Source organism: Chlamydotis macqueenii, chromosome Z, assembly GCF_036417535.1.
Source record: "Chlamydotis macqueenii isolate bChlMac1 chromosome Z, bChlMac1.mat, whole genome shotgun sequence".
Classification (NCBI taxonomy): domain Eukaryota; kingdom Metazoa; phylum Chordata; class Aves; order Otidiformes; family Otididae; genus Chlamydotis; species Chlamydotis macqueenii.
Window position 1 is genome coordinate 58,656,021 of NC_141593.1, and position 21,685 is coordinate 58,677,705.

A 21,685-nucleotide genomic window follows, 5' to 3' on the forward strand; every position below is an offset into this window, starting at 1 on the left:
TTAGGTCATATAAGATTGTATTAGCTGTCCTTTTTTGTTCACAAAACCCAAGACTTCTTAAGATTAGGCACTGATGATGGTACTAAGATCCTAGTTTACCTTATTCTTTTTCTTTTTTTTTTTTTTAAAAAAGAAAAAGTAGGAAAGCATTGCAGGGGGGAGTAGGGAGGGAGGGATGACATCACATATAGATGTCTGTCTTTTGAAACAATGCCTTCAATCATGCTGCAACAGTAGCAGACAACAGTTCTGGCAAATCTGTTCCAGTGCACAACTTTTGGCATTTTTCTTAAATATCCCACTACAATTGGCTCACAATCACCTGTTAAATGCAGTTGGCTACATAAATTGGACTCTTTTTAGACAGATCTGAAGGGGAGGAAAAGAAAAGACAAGAAATAAGATAAAGTAGGAAGAGGTAATTGGTATTGGAGGAGATGAGGAAAGAATGAGAGCAGAAACCAAATCTTTCTCTAGAAATTATTCACTAAAAGCAACAACATTAATGACAATGATGTCAATATGTCTTACATTCACTGAGGATCTTCTTTAGGTCCTGCTTGGCCAGTACATTTTCCAGAATCAGGAGATAATGGTCTGTCCAAACACATTATGACAAACCTTGAAGAACTGTGAGTCAGCAAGGAAGATGGCTGCTATGGTGAAGCTTGTTTATTCTACCTCCAGTTTTCTTTACTGAACACTCAAAACACAAACTATAACTCTAACAGCAAGTGTTAGTACAAGAATCACAGAATGGATGAGGTTGGCAGGAACCTCTGGAGGTCATCTGGTCCAACCCCCCAGCTCAAGCAAGGTCACCTAGAGCCCTTGTCTCCAAGGATGGAGACTCCACAGCCTCTCTGGGCAACCTGTGCCGGTGCTCGGTCAACTTCAGAGGGAAAAAAGTGTTTCCTCATGTTCAGGAGCAACTTTCTGTGTTTCAGTTTGTGCCTGTTGCCTCTGGTCCTGCCACTGGGCACCACTGAAAAGAGCCTGGCTATGTCTTCTTTGCACCCTCCCTCCAGATATTTATGTACACTGATCAGATCACAGAATCAGAGATCCCACCGAGCTGTCTGTTCTCCATGCTGAACAGCCCCAGCTCTCTCAGGGTTTCCTTTTAGAAGAGCTGCTCCAATCCCTTCATCATATCTGTGGGCCTTTGCAGGACTCTCTCCAGCATGTTCATGTCTTTCTTGTACTGGGGAGCCCAGAAATGAAGGTAGTACTCTAGGTGTGGTGGCATAATACCAGAGAATGCTCTACAGATGATAAAAATGGTTGCCAGTGAAAAGTTTGGGCAGTATTTAATGAGTAAGCATTCTCTGTGTGTATCAGAATTGTGAGGCCTGGAAACACTCTGCCCCTCCAAAGGTTAGCTGTACAAGCTGGCTGAGTCCCAGCGCCCTTCCGGCATACACAACTGGGTATATACCAGTTTCTTCCTCACTCCATGAGATTAAAAACTAGATGCATGGACTGAAGGAATTCTCAGACCACTTCACCATGGTTCTGAAAATCAGTAGATCATGATCACAGGGTATGCAGAGAAGTCAATGAGACTCCAATCCAAACATAAATCACTGTTTAGCCTTTTCAATTTTTGTTTTCTTTGTGTCTTTCACTTGTTGTCCACTGCCTATACCCTACAAGCATCACCATGATCAACACTTTCACTTTAAGTTACTGCTGTTTTTTCCCCATTACATTATTATTGGCAATTCCAGAACTACCTAGTAATTCATTCTGTCAGCTCAACTTTGATTTCACCACCATCTTCCTCTTCAAGCTTACAACGTCTCAAAAGCATATTAATTTTTCATCTCCTTTACAAGTCAGTACTTACTGGTTGATCTTGAATTCTGAACACCTAAAAATAACTACATTTAACATCATAGAAAAGTCAGCATACACGAGCCTTCTTTGGTTTTAACAAGAGACAACGGAGGGATCGTTGAGTTAACTTGATTAGGACTGAAAGCAATTAACATGCAGCATCTGGCACATTTCCTGTTTATATGATGGCATGATCCCACCAGTAATATGGGCCTTATGTTCACCTACATACAAAAAAAAAAAAACCACGAAAACCTACAAAACAATTGCAAAATTATTTTGAGTCTATAACCCATTCAGCAAGGAACAGCCTAAAGCAAATTCAGAAGATGGTTATGCTCCTTTCAAATGATATTTATAATGGGTATACTGACAGACTCTAAACAATACAGACAGTGCAGAAAATCATTAAGACAGCCATCCCTTCTCCCCTCGTTTTCTCAAGTACTGTGCCTGTCCTGACTGCATAGTGAATTATAGGTTGTAACCTCAGAATGCAATGGTAATCGCAATAAGGACTACATCCTCTTTTCTGCGCATTAGTATACTGGATTTTTTTTTGTTTTTCTGTACTACTTCAAATTATAACACTGAAGTATTTTATAGGTACAGAAATGATATATACATAAAACATTTCCATTTTGATGACGCACTAAGGACTCAGATTTGTAACACACTGTCATTTCCATGCCTTCAGGGAACATTGCACTTCCTTAATTTCTGTAAGGAATGTCATACAGAAAATAGGCAAGCCACATTTGTGTCAAGTCTGCCATTTTTGATTATTGGCGATCAAGTCCAAGCAATTTCTCCTTTGGGTTAACAAGCACATAGTTATCTTCCAAATTTTTTTTTATGCCACAACTCATAAAATAGTTTAGGCTGATGCTAGTCTCTTGCACTAAATTAATAACTAATCACAGGAGATATTTATCATCTCAAGTTTTTTTACATTAGAATTGTCAGACTTAATCATCCTCCTCATATTTTCACTATTTACAGAGCTTCATTTATCACTCATTTCAGCAGTGTGACAACAGTGGACTATTTTCCCCACTTTTCAAGTATGAAAGATAAGGAAAGAAAGAGAAAAGGGTGGCAAATCATGACAACAGCTTGAAAGTTTTACTTTTTCTGATAACATCCATTTCCACCAGAAAATGATTCCTAAAAAACTTAATTATTTTAATACCCATCTTAGAGAGAAGTAGAATTAGGAGTCTAAAATCTCAATAAATGGACAGTTGCACTTAACTACAAAAAATCCATTCTGATTTTTAACATTGGTTAAACTGAGACAGTATAAGAAAGATCTGTTCCAACCAAGTGTTTGTAAAATATAATTTATTTGATAACAATGCCAAAGAAACTGTTCTCAGAAGCCTTTATAAAGTGGGTTCAGGGCGTAAAACTAGATGCTAAAAAGACTATTAACTCTCTGGTCCTGCTAAGAAGGGAATGAGTGGCTAGTTGCGTGTTTGGCTGTTACACTAGCCTAACATATGACAAGAAGAAGACTGGAGTTATTTATGGAAAAAATGTAAGTAGTAGAGATAGCTATCAGACACAATAGTGTTTTACTCTTTGTTTTCTGCACGTTTAGGTCAAAGAAACTACTACAAAACATTTTAGTGGAGTTATATCAAGCCAAGATGATGGCACCTCTGGGAAAGCATTTTTAAGAAAATTAAAAAACGCTGCACAGCAGAGTGTGAGAGAAAGCAGTAAGGACAATGTGAGAGAAATAGCCCTGCAGATAGGGCTGAGAAGAAGGTCAGAGAAGGAGTGGGAGGAGGTGCTCCAGGTGCCAGAGCAGAGATTCCCCTGCAGCCCCTGTAGGAGACTCTGGTGAAGAAGGTTCTGCCCCTGCAGCCCACGGAGGATCACTTTTGAGCAGATATCCACACTACAGTCTGTGGAGGACCCCACGCTGGAGCAACTGAATTTGCAGTCCATGGAGAGAAGCCCATGCAGCAGCATATTTTCTGGCAGAAACTGTAGCCTGTGGGGGACCCATGCTTGGAACAGTCTGCTCCTTATGGAGTGTACACCATGGAAGGGACCCACGTTGGGGTAGTTCTTTAAGAACTGTAGCCCATGGGAAAGACTCATACCTGAAGGATAGCAGCCCATGGAGAGCTGCGGTGAGTTAACTTTGGCTAGCTGCCAGGTGCCCAGCAAGTTTCTCTCTTACTCCCCCCCCTCAGAAGGACAGAGGGAGAAAATATGATTAAAAAGGTTCATGGGTCGAGATAAGGACAGGAAGATAGACACTCACCAATTACCATCAGAGGGAAAACACGCTTGGGTTGGAGAAACTGATTTAATTTATTGTCAACTTAAAAAAGCAGGATAATGAGAAATAAGAACAAATTTTAAAACACCTCACACCTCCACCTTTCTCCTAGGCCCAACTTCACTCCCAGCTCCTTTATCTTCTCCTCTGAAAGGGCGCAGGGCAATGAGGAATGGGAGATTAACATAACACTTCGTCTCTGTTGCTCGTTCCTTATCACTTTCTTCCCCCACTCCAGCATGGGGTCCCTCCCACAGGAGATAGTTTTCACAGCCTTCTCCAATGCGTCCTTCCCACAGGCTGCAGTTCTTCAAGAATGTCTCCAGCGTGGGTCCTTTCCACAGGGTACAGTTCTTTAGGAACAGACTGTTCCAGCGTGGGTTCTTCCTAGGGTCAGAGTCCTGCCGGAAAACCTGCTCCTCTCCACAGGCCAAAGTTCCTGCCAGGAGCCTGCTCCACTCCCAAAACCTTGGCACATAAACCCAGCACAAGAGCCCATGCTGTAGCAGAGGAAAAGTGAGGAGGGAGTGGCAGAGATGAAGTCTTACGAACTGACCGCAACCCCTGTTCCCCACTGCCCTGCACTGCTTCAGGGGGAGGAGGTAGATGAGTGGGGAATGAAGGGTTGAAGTTGAGCCTGGGAAGAAGGAGGTGGGGAGGGAGGTGGTTTATTTTTGCCCCTTTTTTCCTTTACCATCCTACTTTATTTGTAACGGGCAATAAATTAATCTGCCCCAAGTCAAGTCTGTTTTGCCCATGACAGTAACTGGTGAGTGATGTCCCTGTCTTTATCCTGACCCACAAGCTTTTCCATCTTATTTGCTCCTCCTGTTCTGTTGGCAGGGGAGGAGTGACAGAACAGCTAGGTAGGCATCTGGCAGCTACCAAAGGTCAGCCCTCTACTCTGGACTAAGCACAAAGGATTATTTTTTCATATATTTTTTCATAATCACTTAAAAAAAAAAAGAAGAAAAAAAAAGAAAGCATCCAGAATTTAAAGCAGGAAATTTACCAAAGCATGCTAGTTATTTTTCTTTGTCCAACTTCTATGCTTTATTTTGAAATTTTAAAAAATCTGAGAGCTTCAAAACATTTTACAAAACACACCTGTAGGGTGAAGACATTTCCTTACAAATTTAATTTAAAAGTATGACATTCAAAAGAATAATTTTTAAAGTAAAATTAATTTGTGTTACGTTATTTAACTTCTAATGGAGTTTAAGTTTTTAATGTAGCTGACTAAACACTTGCTAAATATGCAGAGAATCCAAGTATCATATTTCAGATAACATTGAAAACATGAAATTAAATTAGAATTAACAAATGCTAGTATTCATCTGGAATGATTCATGACAAATATAACATAAAAGCACAGTTACTTTTCTGGAAGGCTTTACTATATCCCCAAGTTTAGATTATACAAAATGACAGGAATAACTATCAGTGCTCCTGAAGCATATTTCCACTTCAGTCAGGCCAAAAGGGATGAATACTAAGATGTTATACTAGCATTTGTAGTCACCACAGATAAAACCATCATTTTCGCCTGCGCAAAAATACAGGCAAGCTGAAAGCTTTATACATTTTTAGTTTAGAAGTATATTTATTAAAAGAATTTCTACATCAAATATGCAGACACAGATACATTCAGGAAGAGAATATTCATTTTATTGTTTTTCTTGAAAGTAATTCTAGCATCTACTAATCCTGCATTTTATTAAAAATATACTGTAAGAACTGAGCTACTACTTTAATGTTCCTCTCTGCTAATGAAATGTTGGGGCATTCACATACACCAGCAGCTCCGGAATGAAACCTAGTGAGCTAATCACTTGCTGAGACCACCTTCAGCATTGTATCCTCTGCCCACAACACATCCAGATCACAGCAGATGCACCCAAGTCTAATTACACAGGTTCACATGAACTCACGGTAGGCAATCAACACAAATTTTTTGAACACTTCTCTAGCATATGGAAGACAACATTAACAATTTACTCCACTAAGTAACAATGTAGAAAGCCCCATATGCTCTATGCGAACAAGTATGACACCCAATCCTGAGAAAAAGACGCTGTATTAGTGACCCAGCAAAATAAAGCAGATGGAATCTCTTTACAGGAGAAAATGCTTCTTTCTCCTGACTAAGCTGCTGCACAAACACTTTGGTTTTCATGCTTATCATCTGCCTTACAACTATTTACCATGTTTCCTCTGAATTTCTCCCATATCTTGACTTCCTGACTACTACCCTTGTCAAAAGTCTGTACTTCCAAGTTCCTCCATCTTGGACTCCAAGCAGCATCCTCACCAAGTCTTAACCATTACAGTATGGAGAGACTGTCCCACTACAGCATTTACTCTGGTTTATCCACAGTGATATTTAATGAAAGCACTACAGAAGGACAGCCGTCTTCTCAGAACTGGTATAACTAGACAAAATTCAGGTTTCCCATCTGTGCTGAAAGCTCAGGGAAGCGCACATCACGCTTATCTTCCCCCACATCACTAATCAGAAGTCTGACGGTGGTAAGCGATACCACTACAAGGTCATTAACCAACATTACTCACTCTTTTATTGTGCTGTGCAGATTCTGCGTATCTACCTCCAAGTCACAACTATAGCTTACTCTCAGTAACCTCCAGATGCTCTGCAAATGTCAGCACCTGCTAACAAAGTCACCTACAATCAGTGTGTGATAAATTATGTGAAAAAATACAGCTCTCTTGAGACATTACTACAAGATGTCTCTGAATTTGTGAATACAAGTGTTCATACTTGGCACCACCTACAGAGGAAGAATCGAAGTTCTCAAAGGGCTGGGAAATTATTGTACTGTGAATAATTATTGTACTGCAAAACTAATAATTAATTTTGTTATTATCCCAGATGACGGGCAGTGTTACGGCACCAAAAAATCTCACCGTAATTCTAGATAAAGTTCATTACCTTATCTACACTATTCCCTGCACCACGATGTTTAATTGAAGAACCATAGATACAACATGGGCTGGCAAACATGCCCTATACAAATATTACTAAGAGACTGTTTTAGTAAGAAGGATGACGTAAGCAAGCAGAAATACTCACTATACAGCTTTAAAATTCTATCTCTAGATGGATTATGTAATACAGAAGTCCACAGTGACATGATTCACAAAAAAAAAATAAATGTTAGAATAACTGCTGCTTTCTCCTTGATCATTTATGGATATAATACATAACAGATGTTCCTCAAATTACCAGAAAACTCACACAACCCTGAAAACTTTGCCAGTATGTCATACTACATTTTTCTGAATCTCCCATGAGGTTTGTTTCCAGATGTCACTATTTTTATTGTATCAATTGAAATTCAAAAGAACAAATGCAATGACCACTAAGACTACTTGAAGCTTGACTTAAACAACCATATCACTTTGAAGTTACCACCAATTGCAAAGACCTGAGATAATCTACTCATGATGCACTCTAAAAAAATTTGCAAGTTCAGCTTTGTTCATATTTCAAAGTATCAGTAGGACTGTTTCTATAATACATTTAACCAACATGATAAACAGTACATTAAGCTTTTGAGGGAGCTGTAAGAGAAGACATCATTATGTTAGATTACTTTAATAGGTCTTTTTTGGATCTTGCTTAACTCTCAACTTTTAGAGACTTTTACCACTCATTACAAGAGACCCGTTTTCCTGTTATTTTAAAACTAGTGTCAAGAGTTTCTCAACTGAACATACTGAATATATTTTTTGCCTTAGGCAACTAATTCTTTTTTACTGCCCTACACAAGCCTTTTAGATATATACTAATTATATACTAGTTAAAAACAAAAATAGCTTTAACCAAAACAGAGAAATAATAGTTCTTGTTAATTCCTGCATGTGCAAAAGAAATACAGCACCAAAAATCTTAGCGAATGCCACCATGCAGAGCTATAACACTGTGCCACAAGCAAGAGAGCACTGTAAATGTTCCAGAGCCAGAGCCTTGCTTATGGAAAAAATTTTTATGGATTTCTGGAAACAATAAAGAAATTGTGCTGGTTTTGTTTAGTGAGGGCGGGCTACAGTGGTAGCTTCTGCAAGAAGCTGCTAGAAGTTTCCTCCTTGTCCGGTGGACTCAGCTGGGCCTAGGGCAGACCCGCTGCTGGCCAAGGCTGAGCCAATTGGTGACAGAATGTTCCTTGATAATGCCTCTGCCATAACATATTTAAGAAGGGGAAAACAGGAAAAAAAAAAAAAAAAAGAAAAAAAAAGGGAGAGAAGATGTGAAGAAGTTGAGCAGTGGCAGAGAGGGGGAGGCGCGAGCCTTGTGGGCCTTGCAGGCCTCACCCTCTGGCCTCCTGCTGGGCGGTCGACTGGGCCCGAATCAGCCCGACCTGGCTGGAAGAAGTGGAGAGGAGATGTGAGGAGAACCTGAGAGGCGTCTGCCTGAGCTGGTTCTCACAAGAATTTATTGTGAGAGGAACGGCTGCAGACGCCAAGGTCAGTGAAGAAGCAGGGGGAGCAGTGATGCTGCTCCCGGCAGAGATTCCCCTGCAGCCCAAGGTGCAGCCCATGGTGAGGCCGGCTGTGCCCCTGCAGCCCATGGAGGCCCACGCAGGAGCAGAGATCCACCTGCAGCCTGTGGTGGACCCCACGCTGGGGCAGGCAGAAGAAGGCTGTGGCCCGTGGAGGGCCTGTGCTGGGGCAGCCACTCTGGAGGGACTGCACCCCATGGTAAAACGACCCATGCTGGAGCAGTTTCACAAAGGACTGCATCCCGCGGGAGAGACCCTACGCTGGAGCAGGGGAGGAATGTGAGGAGTTCTTCCCCTGAGGAGAAGCAGCAGCATAAAGTGACGTGTGATGAACTAACTGTAACCCCCATTCCCTATTCCCCCCTGTGCCGCTCGTAGAGGGGAAGATGGCAGAGATAATGTAAAGCCTGGGAAGAGGGAGGGGTAGGGAAATGTTATTTTGTTCTTTTTCTCATTATCCTACTTTGATTTTAGTAATAAATGAATAGTTTTCCCCAAGTCGAGTCTGTCTTGCTCTTAACGGTAACTTTAAGGACCTCTCCCTGTCCTTACCTCAAACCTCCAGCCTTTTTGTTACATTTTTTCTCCCTATTCCCTCGGAGGGTGAGGGAAGGCAGAGGGAGACTGCATAGCTTGGTCCTCAGTGGGGCTAAACTATGACAGAAATCTAAAATAAAGTTTTACAAATAGTGATTACATCTGCTGTAAAAATCTACCAATAATCAACTACCTTTAAGAGATAATTAATAGATACATCTTTAAGCTGTATCAGTATTTTTGAGAACTTTCTGGTTTTCTTTCATCCTTGCTTACAAACAAAGGAATGGAGAAAAACAGTTTTGCAAGGCTTTAAATAAAAGACACAAACCCCAACCCCCAGTCATTCTAGAGAGAACTAAAAAGCATCTTGCCGAGTTTGAAAAAAATCTGGAAGCCTTATGGCTTCTCGCAAGTAAGCAAGCTTGATAACAGGGGCATGGGGGTGTGGAACTGATCTCTCTATTTTAAAACCAAGAGTCAGGTAAAACATTAGACTACTGCTCTCTTATATGTGTTGGAAATAACGATAAACAAAGTTTACTCAAAGATACAAAGATGTAGAATCTCCTTTCACATTCCCTCCGACTTGATTAAAGCCCAATTGTTTACCGCATTCCTTTTATATAATTTTCAACAATTCTTAATTCAGTAATTAGTAGGGGAAATGACTTTATTCAGTTAAGACTGGTATCTGGAGCTTCGTCTTACTTGTAAAATAGGAAAAATTCTAGAATTGCCAAATGAATGCCTATGAACAAGACTTAACAAATGCCTTAATTATTTTCTAAATTCTTTGTTTCCTTTTAGCTAGAAGCTAATTTAAATAGCTACACTGAAATTTGTAGTTGTTTTAGTTAGCAGTCACATGTTGAAAAAGTACTGACAGTTATGATCAGAAACAAACAGAAAATGGAAAGAACAACAGAACAAAAGTTAATGATCTAAACGTTAACATGTAACAGTAGGTTTTCTGTCACTGCTGCAAAGTGTTTCATTTTCTTGTTAAGCTTCATAATATTAACAATATTCAACATGAAGTTTTAGAGTCCTATCCATATAATTAAAATATATATTTCTTATTGTAGCAATTTTAGTAATTTCAAGAACAGTTTGATATCAGTTTGGATGATACTTAGCAGACTACCCTACCCAAAACCTTCCTGCAGAAAGGTATACAGTTTCCAAGTACTTTAGCTAAAACCTGAAAAGTGCCTGCCCTTTAAATTTACATTTTTCTTCTTAATATTTTTTCTGACTTATTCTAATCCATTACAGTAGTCTTATTCTGCATATGCAAACAAGGCCCTATAGACAGAAAGATCTGAGGCAACTGAATGTTTTCAAAACCAGTGAAGTTATACTAAGGGTCCGACCTAAACCTACAAAACGAAAAAGAGCCTTAAAGGCTAAAAGGACTTACAGTAAAAGTTCAATGGTACTTCCTATTCAACATATTTCAATATTAGTCTTTTAGGAATATTATACTTTTACCAAACTCTAAGCTCATTTACACTTTAGTACATTCTTAAAGACTTCAGAAGACCTTGAAAGACAGTATGATAAAAAAAAACAAAACTGAAACCATTTGGAACAAATACAATTGCTAAAACACATCCTTCTGGTTTATATGAAAGTTAATGTTTTTATATGTTTTAGAACTCCCCTCTGCTAGAAGCGTCTCTTTCCCTTTGTTTAAAGCACCAGTTATAGTAAATCAATCTGTTAAAAGCAATTCCAAATGTTCTTTCCCATGCACCTTGAGGTAACAGCTTTGCTCTGTTCTTATTTTAAAAGGAAATTTCCACTTTCTAAATTCTCACTATTTTTTTGCTTTTCATCTGATCTGAAATGTAACTACACATTATCTGTGTGCATTTACTTAATGTTACAATAAATTACTTGACAAAGAGGACAGAATACAGCAGGATAGGATGTATTTTGGTGGAAAGGAAAAGCCTAAGGGAATACTCCAGTTATTTATTCAGTCTCATTCGGGAAAGTTTACTTGCCAAAAAAATGAAGGTCTTGTTGCTTTTTAAAAAACCCATAATTCCAGTACATAACCCACAAACAGTTTATTTTTCCTTATGTAGTAAAAAAAAAATGCTTCATTGTTTGTATGCATATAAATCTGTTTAAATCCTGGCCACCTGCTGAAGGAGTCATAATTGCAGTTGTACACTTCAATCACACATGGTAAAAAGCACATTCTCATGAAATCTACAGGAAACAGATTAGTGCCACCATCCAGTTACAACTAAACGTTATCCACCACAGAAATATATAAGCACTCGGTAAAATACAGGTCTAGAAGATTTATCCAAGACACCCAGAAAACACTATTTGCTTTTCATGATCTCCTCCACCTCCCAAGCCATGAGGAATTATTCTCAACTAATACAACTAGTTAAATTAGCTTTATACTGGTTTTAGATGCTACAATGAAGTTACCTGTCATTAATGATCCAGTTCAGACACAGATTGAGGGAATTAAGGTTTTTGCATCTCTTTACTATTTCCATCACGGTTTCATTGTCCAGTTCTGTGATGTGACGTAGATCCAAGCTGGAAAGATTTCTTAGCTGTTGAGACAAATATGATAGAAAGAAATAATCTGAAATTTGTCCACATACAAAACTGTTAAGCTTTTCAGAATCATGTATAATAGGTGTAAACTAGGCAAGAAAGATGAGATTACTGTATTTTTCACAAAAGGAAACCTATCTGAGACAGTCATAGAATACGACTTCAGCAAATGTGGAATTGAGGCACTCAGTTAATCCACAAAATCAAGACACTCTCATTCATGGTCCAGTACATCTACAACAGGGGTTTAGGTCTTCCTCCTTTTAACTGTATGAAGTGTAAGATACCAAGGTAGCATATAAACTCATTTAAGACAAACAGGGCATGGAAGAAAGGGGAGACAGTACATCTGTGCTTAGATTCAAACGCATGTCAACTAAAGACTCCAGAGTCTAATGCTTTCAAACTTCCTGGAAAATACAGTATTTATACTGTAGTCTCACCTGCACAGACATCAAGAATAACTTGGATATTCTGAACAACAAAAGGTGGAGTCACAAAACAATATGATTTAAGATTTAGGCACTAATGAATCTGATTTATTACTATTGTTAATCACTATAAAGTCCTTCAAAAACAAATAAAACCCTCTTACTACTTTTATGAGCTATAGATTCAAATAATAAAATTTTTACAGATCTCTGCAGTATCCTTAAACAATGGATCAGTTTAGTCATAATAACCTCCAAGTGCTGTTTGCTTTTTAAGCTGTCTGAAATAATCTCTGTTATACGCTGGAAAAATAATTGCATTAGGTAATACTGACACTTTAATTAAATTTACCTTCCCTGTAAGAGAGAAAAAAATAATACAATTCAGTGATTTAACTCACTAAGGATTTGATTAAGTAAAGGCATGCAACTGAGATCATGTAATTGGCCCACTTCAGTACTTAATTATTAAGTCAATGTATTTAAGGGGAAAAAAAAAGACAAAAAAAAAAGACAAAAAGTAAAGGAAAAAAGGAATTCAAACGTATGTAGTCTTCTACAGAAACTGGTGTTCTAGTGTTTTGTTCTGGAGGTTTTTAACATTCTCCAAGCTGAAACTGAAGGTAAACCACAGACTGTTTCCAAAAATTCTGGAGCATAGAATTAAGGAACCTAACCTCTGAGAAACAACTGCAGGGTATGTCTACAGGAAGTAGGACAGTAATATTCCTATTATCAGGATATTACCACAGGTCTACTGTGGAGGTGCTTATTGTAATCCAGTTGAACTTCTGATAATCTTATTCACGTATTAGGGAGAAAAGCACATAATGACTGACATTGTGTTGGTAAAATGGACAGATCTTAAAAGTTCTGTCTCTCTGCATTTCATACATATTGCTCCAGCAGGAAGTTTAAAAGACTTAACTTCTACGCATCCAAAAAAAAGCTCACAATCAATCCCTCATCTTTTTCTGCACAAATTACAAGGACAAGGGGAAGCTTAGAGCAACCTGAATTTTCCTCTCATATAGCTATTCATATTAGATATTTCAGTCTTTATACTACGTTGGCCATAATATGGCCAATGACTATGACACAAGAAATAAACCTACTGGAGAATTCAACAATGCATATGCTCTATGACAATAAAAAAAAATTACCAAGAGACCTCAAAGATAAGTGGAAAATCTTCTCATTAAAAAAACACAGAATTCTTAACTAAAACATGCTTCCTTTCATGACAACATTCTTATAAGCAGGGGACAATCCTGGTGATTCTTTTGACATTATTATTACTTACAGAGTAAAAAACATGAACTTCCACTAAAGACAAATCAATGCATGGATATCAGTGCTTCTTTTGTAAAAGTGTCTAACTAACATGACTTCAAATTAGGTAAGAGTTAACAGCAGAGTTATCTACCTCATCATGGTAATGATGAATGTGGCAGAAAGAATTTGTGATTTCCCAGGGAGGGGGAGGAGGAGGGGTGGGGAACAACTTTTGCATGGCATTGCATGGTAGACTAAAAAACTAAAATCAATTTGTAGTATTCCTACTGACCAAACTAACAGGGTTTCCAAGGTAGATTTTATCCTCTGCCATCACAGGAGAATTATTATGACCTCAATGTTTCTTTCCTTCACAGTAATAACGGTCTACTGTTACATTCAATATACAGTAACTCAACCATCACTTGCCTTTTTTATTGTCACATTCATTCATCTTAAACAGCCTACCTGACACTTGACCTATTTGGTAGGTTAATTCTTTTCTTTATCAGGCACAACACACTTGATCCAAAAAACCTTACTGTCTTAGAAGTTTGAGGCTGCTTCAGATTGATACAAACTCCTCAAGTATAATTTGATCTATACAAACACACTTCTGCCATTTCGGTTGAGTGAATTACTTTCAAGAGCTGCAGAAATGGATACAAGTACTGGACCTTCTCACATGATTTTGTATTGATCTGAACATGACAGGTGAAAAGATTATCCTTTTGACTATATAAATCAGAGGTATTAACATCTTATTACCAGTCAGAGAATTGTTATAAATGTATATGTAACCACTTTCCATTTTAAAAAAATGAGATAGATACTCTGACAAATTTTAGTTTTTACCTGAAAAAGTAATTGTAAGGGGTTAATGCCACAATGTTGAATTCCATATTAATCACTAGTATTATTTAAAAAATTGCAGGAAAAAATACATAAGTTTTATATTCTACCTCTAATCTTCACATCTAAAGGTAGTACGACATAAAAAAACCCACCAAACAGCTTCTCTGAAGCAGCCAACTGGACAGTTGTGATGTTTGAATATTCAGTGCATTCATAAATCTTGAGATTAAAAGAGTGTATCTTTAATTAGCATTTTCCACAAGACAAGGATGTTCTATGACTCAAATACCAATTTTAGGGCAATAGGATGACTTAAGTTTTTTCTTTTTTTCCCAATCAAAATTAATTTTCTTCATGCAGCACTATCATTTTACTGAGCAATTTCAGGGCCTTTCTTCTACAGATATTCACACTTTTCTTCAATTCTTAATTTTATAGCTCTACAAAGAACACTTAGCATGAGCAGAATTTAAACTTTGAACTCCGCTCCAGCAGAAGAAATGTTCAAACCAAAAAAGGAATCTTTAATGTGACAATAAAACAGACAACGCAAACAGACAGAGGGCTTAAAAAATGAGAAATAGAAGAATTAAGAGAAAGCAAGAACAGTTAAAATTAATTTTGTGTGCCACATATATACACAACCTTGCTGAAATTGCTGAATATTGACTCGGTGTTAAAATTGTATGAGACAGTATAAGAATAGCATTTAAATTTCAGAGGGAGTCTAGTTAGATGAATGAGATTAGAAGGGAACAGGATGTCGGTCCCTGCCTCTCAGTTCCACTAACAGACAGAGAATTGATAGCCCAGTATGTAAAGGTTTTGTGAGGAGATTGCCTGTTAAAAAGTACTGAAAAGAAATTGTTCCACTGTGAATGACAGATGCAAAAGAACCGCTTAGATCACAAAATGGTTTTGGACAAAGGAAGTTTGAAAAACAGAGCTTCACTTCTTTTACAAATATACTGAAATTAAAATATTAAATACCACTATTTTTAAGAAACTATCTACTACTTTTTGATTTCAAATATTTTAAATTATGAAATAATTTGTGTTCAATAATTTTGTTGGTTGGGTTAAATGAAATTTTATGGAGATTGATATATTTAAAGATTCAAAGATTATCACACTATTTATGTGCCTGAAAGTTATAGAGTTCGTAAGACTTCTATCTTGGTTACTGAAACTTGTAATAGTAAAATATGTGCAATGCTAATCAAGAAGCTAGAGCATTTGAAAAATATCATAATGAGAGAGAGAGAATATATTCCTGATTTGAGACTGTTCACATTTAGGATAAATGTCATATACTTTAATATACTTTAGATGATAAAAAATTACTCTTACTATTGGGATCACAGGTAATTTTTCAGTGTGGATGTATCAATATTTAGCTGTTACTGTAGGGGACTATTAATATAATCAGAATGCAATTAATTTTCTTTTTCTTTTTTTTTCCCCCTGCACACTTACACAATTCCTGTGAAGATATGCTTCCTTAAAAATCATTGAATAGAATAGAATAATGTAATTATTTAGGTTGGAAAACACCTTTAAGATTATCAAGTCCAACCATAAACACTGCCAAGTCCACCACTAAACAATTCACTTAAGATCAATCCTCTTCAGAACCTCAGCTAAATTATTTTTGAAGGAAACTGCTTATAAGGACTTAACAAGCTCTAAATTCACATCTTTGGCTAATTAAGCTTCATTTTCTTGACACTCTCTGTGTATATATATGTGCCTTCAGGCAATAAGCTGCTCTCTAATTTAAGCCTCCCAAAGCCAATGTATGACAGGAAATAAAAAATAGCAACCTGAAAAAACTGTAAGTCACACACTTTTTTTTTATTATTATGTCAATAGAATCTATAAATTATTTTTTAAAAGTCATATACATTACTTTTTACTTAAGAACTGACGTAACTGAACTGTATTATTGAGACATACTATGTTCCTGATACACTAACCACACACGGTTTAAAGAACTGGAAAATGATTGAATAGTTACAGAAGATACTATTTTCCCACAGACTGATTGAATGTTCTACACATTCACAACTTTTAATTTAATTTCTTAAAGTTATTTATTGCAGAAGATGAGGTCCCATTGCTTAAATAAGAAATACAGATTCACAACCAATATTATAAATCCAGACATCTAATTTGCATCACTTACAAAAAACCAAAACAGAACAAGTTTGTTTTGAAGAGTGTAGGTATTTGTAAAAAAACTACACCTGAGAAGAAAAGGAAGTTCAAAATATATGTTAACTAAGGAAGAAAATTTATTCAATAGATTCCTTTATTTTGTAATGTATCACAGCAAAACACAATAAGAAAGTGAATGACATTTGTATTCAAGCTGCTACTCCTTCCAAGATGACTGATGATAATAATACGGGGTTTGATTTATTACATGCACACTTTTACAAGTTACGCTACAAAAATAAATATATTGCTGTCCTTTCTAACATGAAGAGGAGGTACTTGCACACACACAAACCGCACATGCAGTACTCATGTCACAAGTCTTTCTCCTAGTTTATAAACTCCAAAAGTTGCTGTTGCATTACATTATTGCTAAGTAACAGCTTACTCTCTCTTTGTGTTATTTACTCTCAAGTACCTCTAATGAATTTTTTTTTTAAATTTCACACATCCACAGAGCACTGAAACCCTTTCAGCCATGCAACCAGACTTCTCTGCAATGCCTTTTTCACTTCACTGCAACTTGAAAGAAACTGCAGTTGAGTACAAATATCAAATTCTTGACAATTATGAAAGGAATCTCTTAGGAGAGACATAGTTAACTGCGTTCAACAAAATGGGCAGCTTTAGTTTGACGCAATGTGAAAAGGTTGTCTTACACAGTCTACAGCACTGTATTATTTAAAGTATCATGCCAGTCCTCACAAAGAATCTCCCAGAATCACTATGTTCAGAAATCCTTACTTAATGACTTTTTCCTATGGTTGGAAGTCTAACATTTAAAAGGACATCTTTTTAAATGCAAACAGATTCAAATAAGTTATATGCCATATTATGAAATATAGCTTATTACAGAAACTGATTTAAAAATTGTTTTCTAGTCCTAGTCAAAGAACAACAATCAAGTTCTTAGGTAGGAAGCATGATGATTTTAAGATTAGAAGATATGCTGAAATATTACCATAAAAAGACCATAAACCAGAGCACTTCACGTCAAAATAAATCAGTTACTGAAGAAAGGGACCATACAGTACCTCAGTTTAGAAAAGGCTCTTGCAAAAAATCAATCCTGTCATGTGTAGGTTATCATTATGTATCTGTCAAGCTGATAACATGTGCACTAAATGAGTCCTAAATATTTGCTCTGTAAATCTGAATTTTGATTTACTTCATACTGGCCACCAACTGATGCCCAAGTATGACTAAGTTAGACTGGGCATGACTCTCAGGTAAAAATTATGAGACAAAGACAGAATAAAGATCACACTATTCCAAAAAAGTTTTCTTAGATAAACTGACTTCATGTATCAGTGATTAGAAGAACAAGTTAGAACTTTTGTCTACTAATAGGTTGTCCAAGGATTCACATATATTTAGATTAAAATGTCTGTAATAAACTTTACCAGATATAGTCTGTCAGAAGTGCATGGTGTAGAAGCAAAGATAGAGTTATACTGCTACAAAGCAATTACTCTTGCATGTATATCTGAACTGAAAAGAAAAAGCCCAGCAAGTGGCTTGGAAATAAAACTATGACTAAATGTCAAGATTTGCTAATGCCTACTGGTAAAATTCCATCAGAAGTGCAGCAGTTAAACTGATGAGAGATAAATTGCCACAAGAGGGGAAGAAAATAAAACCATTTGGGGTTCTGAACAACCTGATCTAGTTGAAGATGTCCCTGCTCCTTGCAGGGGGGTTGGACTAGATGACCTTTAAAAGGTCCCTTCCAACCCAAACTATTCTATAATTCTATGATTTTGGGGGCCAAAGATACAAAATTTAAAAATCACTATTTCACTAGTTAGTACATAGAATTTCTTATTTACATTTAGTTAATGAATAAAAGTTACCCATCTTGTTATTCAGTATTCAATGCAATCACCTAACATGCACAGTGTCGTAGTTCAGCCCCGATCGGGACTAGACTACGCAGTCTCTCTCTCGCTCCCCCCACCCTCCGAGAGAATAGGGGGAGATGATATAAGGAAAATGGCTCAAAGTTTGAGATAAGGACGAGGAGAAATCCTTAAAGTTACCGTCACGGGCAAAACAGAGTCGACTTGGGGAAAACTATTCATTTATTTCTAAAATTAGCAGGAGAATGAGACAGGGAACAAGATAACCTCCCCCCACCCCTCCCTCTTCCCAAGCTTAACATTATCTCTACTACCTTCCCCTCCCGAGCGGCACGGGGCAGAGGGAGGGGGGGAAGGGAATGGGGGACGCGGTCAGTTCATCACGCGTTGTTTTACGCCGCTGTATCATCGTCGGGGGAAGAACTCCTCGCATTCCTCCTCTGCTCCAGCGTGGGGTCCCTCCCACGGGCCACAGTCCTTCGTGAAACTGCTCCGGCGTGGGTCATCTCTTCCACGGGGTGCAGTCCCTCCAGAACAGCTGTCCCAGCGGGCCCTCCACGGGCCACAGCCTCCTTCAGGCCTCCACCTGCTCCGGCGTGGGGTCCTCCACGGGCTGCAGGTGGATCTCTGCCCCTCCGTGGACCTCCATGGGCTGCAGGGGGACAACCCGCTCCACCATGGTCATCACCACGAGTTGCAGAGGAATCTTGGCCAGGAGCCATGTTACTCCTCCCCCTCCTTCTTCACTGACCTTGGCGTCTGCAGCCGTTCCTCACAACAGGCTGGCAGACTTCTCTCAGGATCCTTTTTACATCTTATTCACTTCTCATCTCCTCTCCACTTCTTGCAGCCAGGCCGGGCCGAGTCGGGCCCAGTCGGCTGCCCAGCGGGAGGCCAGAGGGTGAGGCCTGCAAGGCCCACAAGGCTCGCGCCTCCCCCTCTCTGCCCCCACTCAGCTGCTTCACATCTTCTCCCCTTTTTTTTCTGTTTTCCCCTACTTAAGTATGTTATCGCAGAGGCGTTATCACGGGACATTCTGCTACCAATCGGCTCGGCCTTGGCCAGCAGTGGGTCCGCCCTAGGCCCGGCCGAGTCCACTGAACAAAGGGGGGCGACTTCTAGCAGTTTCCTACAGAAGCTACCACCTTAGGCCCCCCTTCACTAACAAAACCAGAACACACAGGTACTTTACATATTTGCATACATCCTCGCACTTACAGGAGAAGAAGAAAGTGAAAAGTAAAAAATAACCAGAGATAAACTCTTGAGTGACAAGGATGCAAAAAAAGAAGGCAGGGAGAAAACAAGAAAAAACAAATCTTGTATGGAAAGATGAGTAAATAATTTGAAAATAAGAAAAAAAAGATAAAACAAGGAAACAATAGTTGGGGATGTACTGGAATCATAAGATAAAAACTACACCACTACATCCAGTACATGTTCTTCTGTCATCCACGGAAACAAAGACAAGCAATGTTGGACTAAGTTTTCTGATGATGTCGAACAGATCATTCAGATCTTTTGTGACAGTGTTTCACACATTATAGCTACAAAGCAAAATAAAACATTCCAGATCATCAGAACAAACCACGGGTTTCAGCTGAAAGACTACCTGCAAATTCCATATATACCCACACTCTGTCTCTCCCTTTCTCTCTCCTTGAGTATACACATGCAGTGCCTCTCATCTTGCCCAGTAATAATTATTTATTTTAGGTGCATTTTTTTTGTAGTTTATAATAACTACAAGGAAAAAAGGCACTAGTGTGATAGTATGGTTTCGCACAAGAAGCAAAGGTTTTTTTAATGTCACTCTGTGCAGTACAAAAATAATGAAAATAAACTCTGAATATTTCTTCTTTTTCTAAAATATACAACCTTTTCACTACCATACTTCACAATTAGCTATTAAAAAAGCTCCACAATTCAGCAGCACTGTAATGCAGAACTCTCAAGTGTCATGGGCTTTAAACTAGTGTTGCTGGGGGAGGGGGAGCACAGTTCAGCCCACTGTGGTGAGCATGGCGCCAGTGCCAGCACCGAGGGTCTAGAAGCTGAGGAAGGATCACAGATAAGTGCAAATAAACCTAAACTGCGGTGCAATAGCAGCCCTGTCGCTCCAGCCAGCAAGTCGGCCTTGTCGGGGGCCCAGCTGAAGTGTCTCTATACCAATGCACGCAGCATGGGGAATAAACAGGAAGAGCTGGAGATGCTTGCACACGAGCAGGGCTACGACCTCATTGGCATCACGGAGGCGTGGTGGGATGAGACATACGACTGGAGTGTCAACATGGAGGGGTATAGGCTTTTTAGGAAAGACAGGAAGGGGAGACGAGGAGGGGGTGTCGCTCTCTACATCAGCAACCGGCTGGAGTGTGTGGAGCTCCGCCTGGGGATGGAGGAGGAGCTGACAGAGACCTTATGGGTCAAGATTAGAGGATGGGGATGGACAGGGGACGTCACGGTAGGGGTCTGTTACAGGCCGCCTGGCCAGGAGGATAGAGTGGACGAAGTGCTCTATAGGCAGACAGGAGCAGCCTCACGGTCACAGGCCCTGGTCCTCATGGGGGACTTCAACCACCCTGACATCTGTTGGAGAGACAACACAGCAGGGCACAGGCAGTCCAGGAGGTTCCTGGAATGCGTGGATGACAACTTCCTCCTGCAGGCAATAGAGGAGCCGACAAGGAGGGGTGCCATGCTCGACCTTGTGCTCATCAACAGGGGGGGGCTGGTGGGGGATGTGAAACTAAAGGACAGCCTTGGCTACAGCGACCATGACATGGTGGAGTTCAAGATCCACGGGGCAGCAAGGAAAATACACGGCAAGCTCTCTGCCCTAGACTTCAGGAAGGCGGACTTCGGCCTCTTCAGGGACCTGATGGGCCAAGTGCCATGGGAGGCAGCCCTGGAGGGAAGAGGGGCCCAGGAAAGTTGGTCCATATTCAAGGAGCACCTCCTCCAAGCTCAGCAGAGGTGCATCCCGATGAAAAACAAGTCGGGCAGAAAGGCCAGGAGGCCGGCGTGGATGAGCAAGGAGCTCCTGGACCAACTGAAAGTGAAAAAGGAAGCCTATAGAGGGTGGAAGTGGGGACAGGTAGCCTGGGAGGACTACAAAGAGGCTGCGCGAGTGGCCAGGGATAAGGTAAGGAAGGCCAAAGCCCTGGCAGAACTGAATCTGGCCAGGGATATAAAATGTAACAGGAACAGCTTTTATAGGTACGTAGGGGACAAAAGAAAGTCCAGGGAAAATGTAGGCCCCCTCCA

The 21,685-nt window shown here is 39.2% G+C and overlaps 1 protein-coding gene across 1 annotated transcript in view; it reads right to left on the bottom strand.

Annotated features, from left to right (window-relative positions):
- FBXL17 (F-box and leucine rich repeat protein 17) overlaps window positions 1-21,685 on the bottom strand; it is a 310,951-nt gene that overhangs the window by 196,970 nt on the left and 92,296 nt on the right. Inside the window, exon 6 of the mRNA XM_086770407.1 lies at window positions 11,647-11,777. Within this exon, the coding sequence (XP_086626533.1) occupies window positions 11,647-11,777 (131 nt within the window). The remainder of the gene's footprint in view (window positions 1-11,646; window positions 11,778-21,685) is intronic.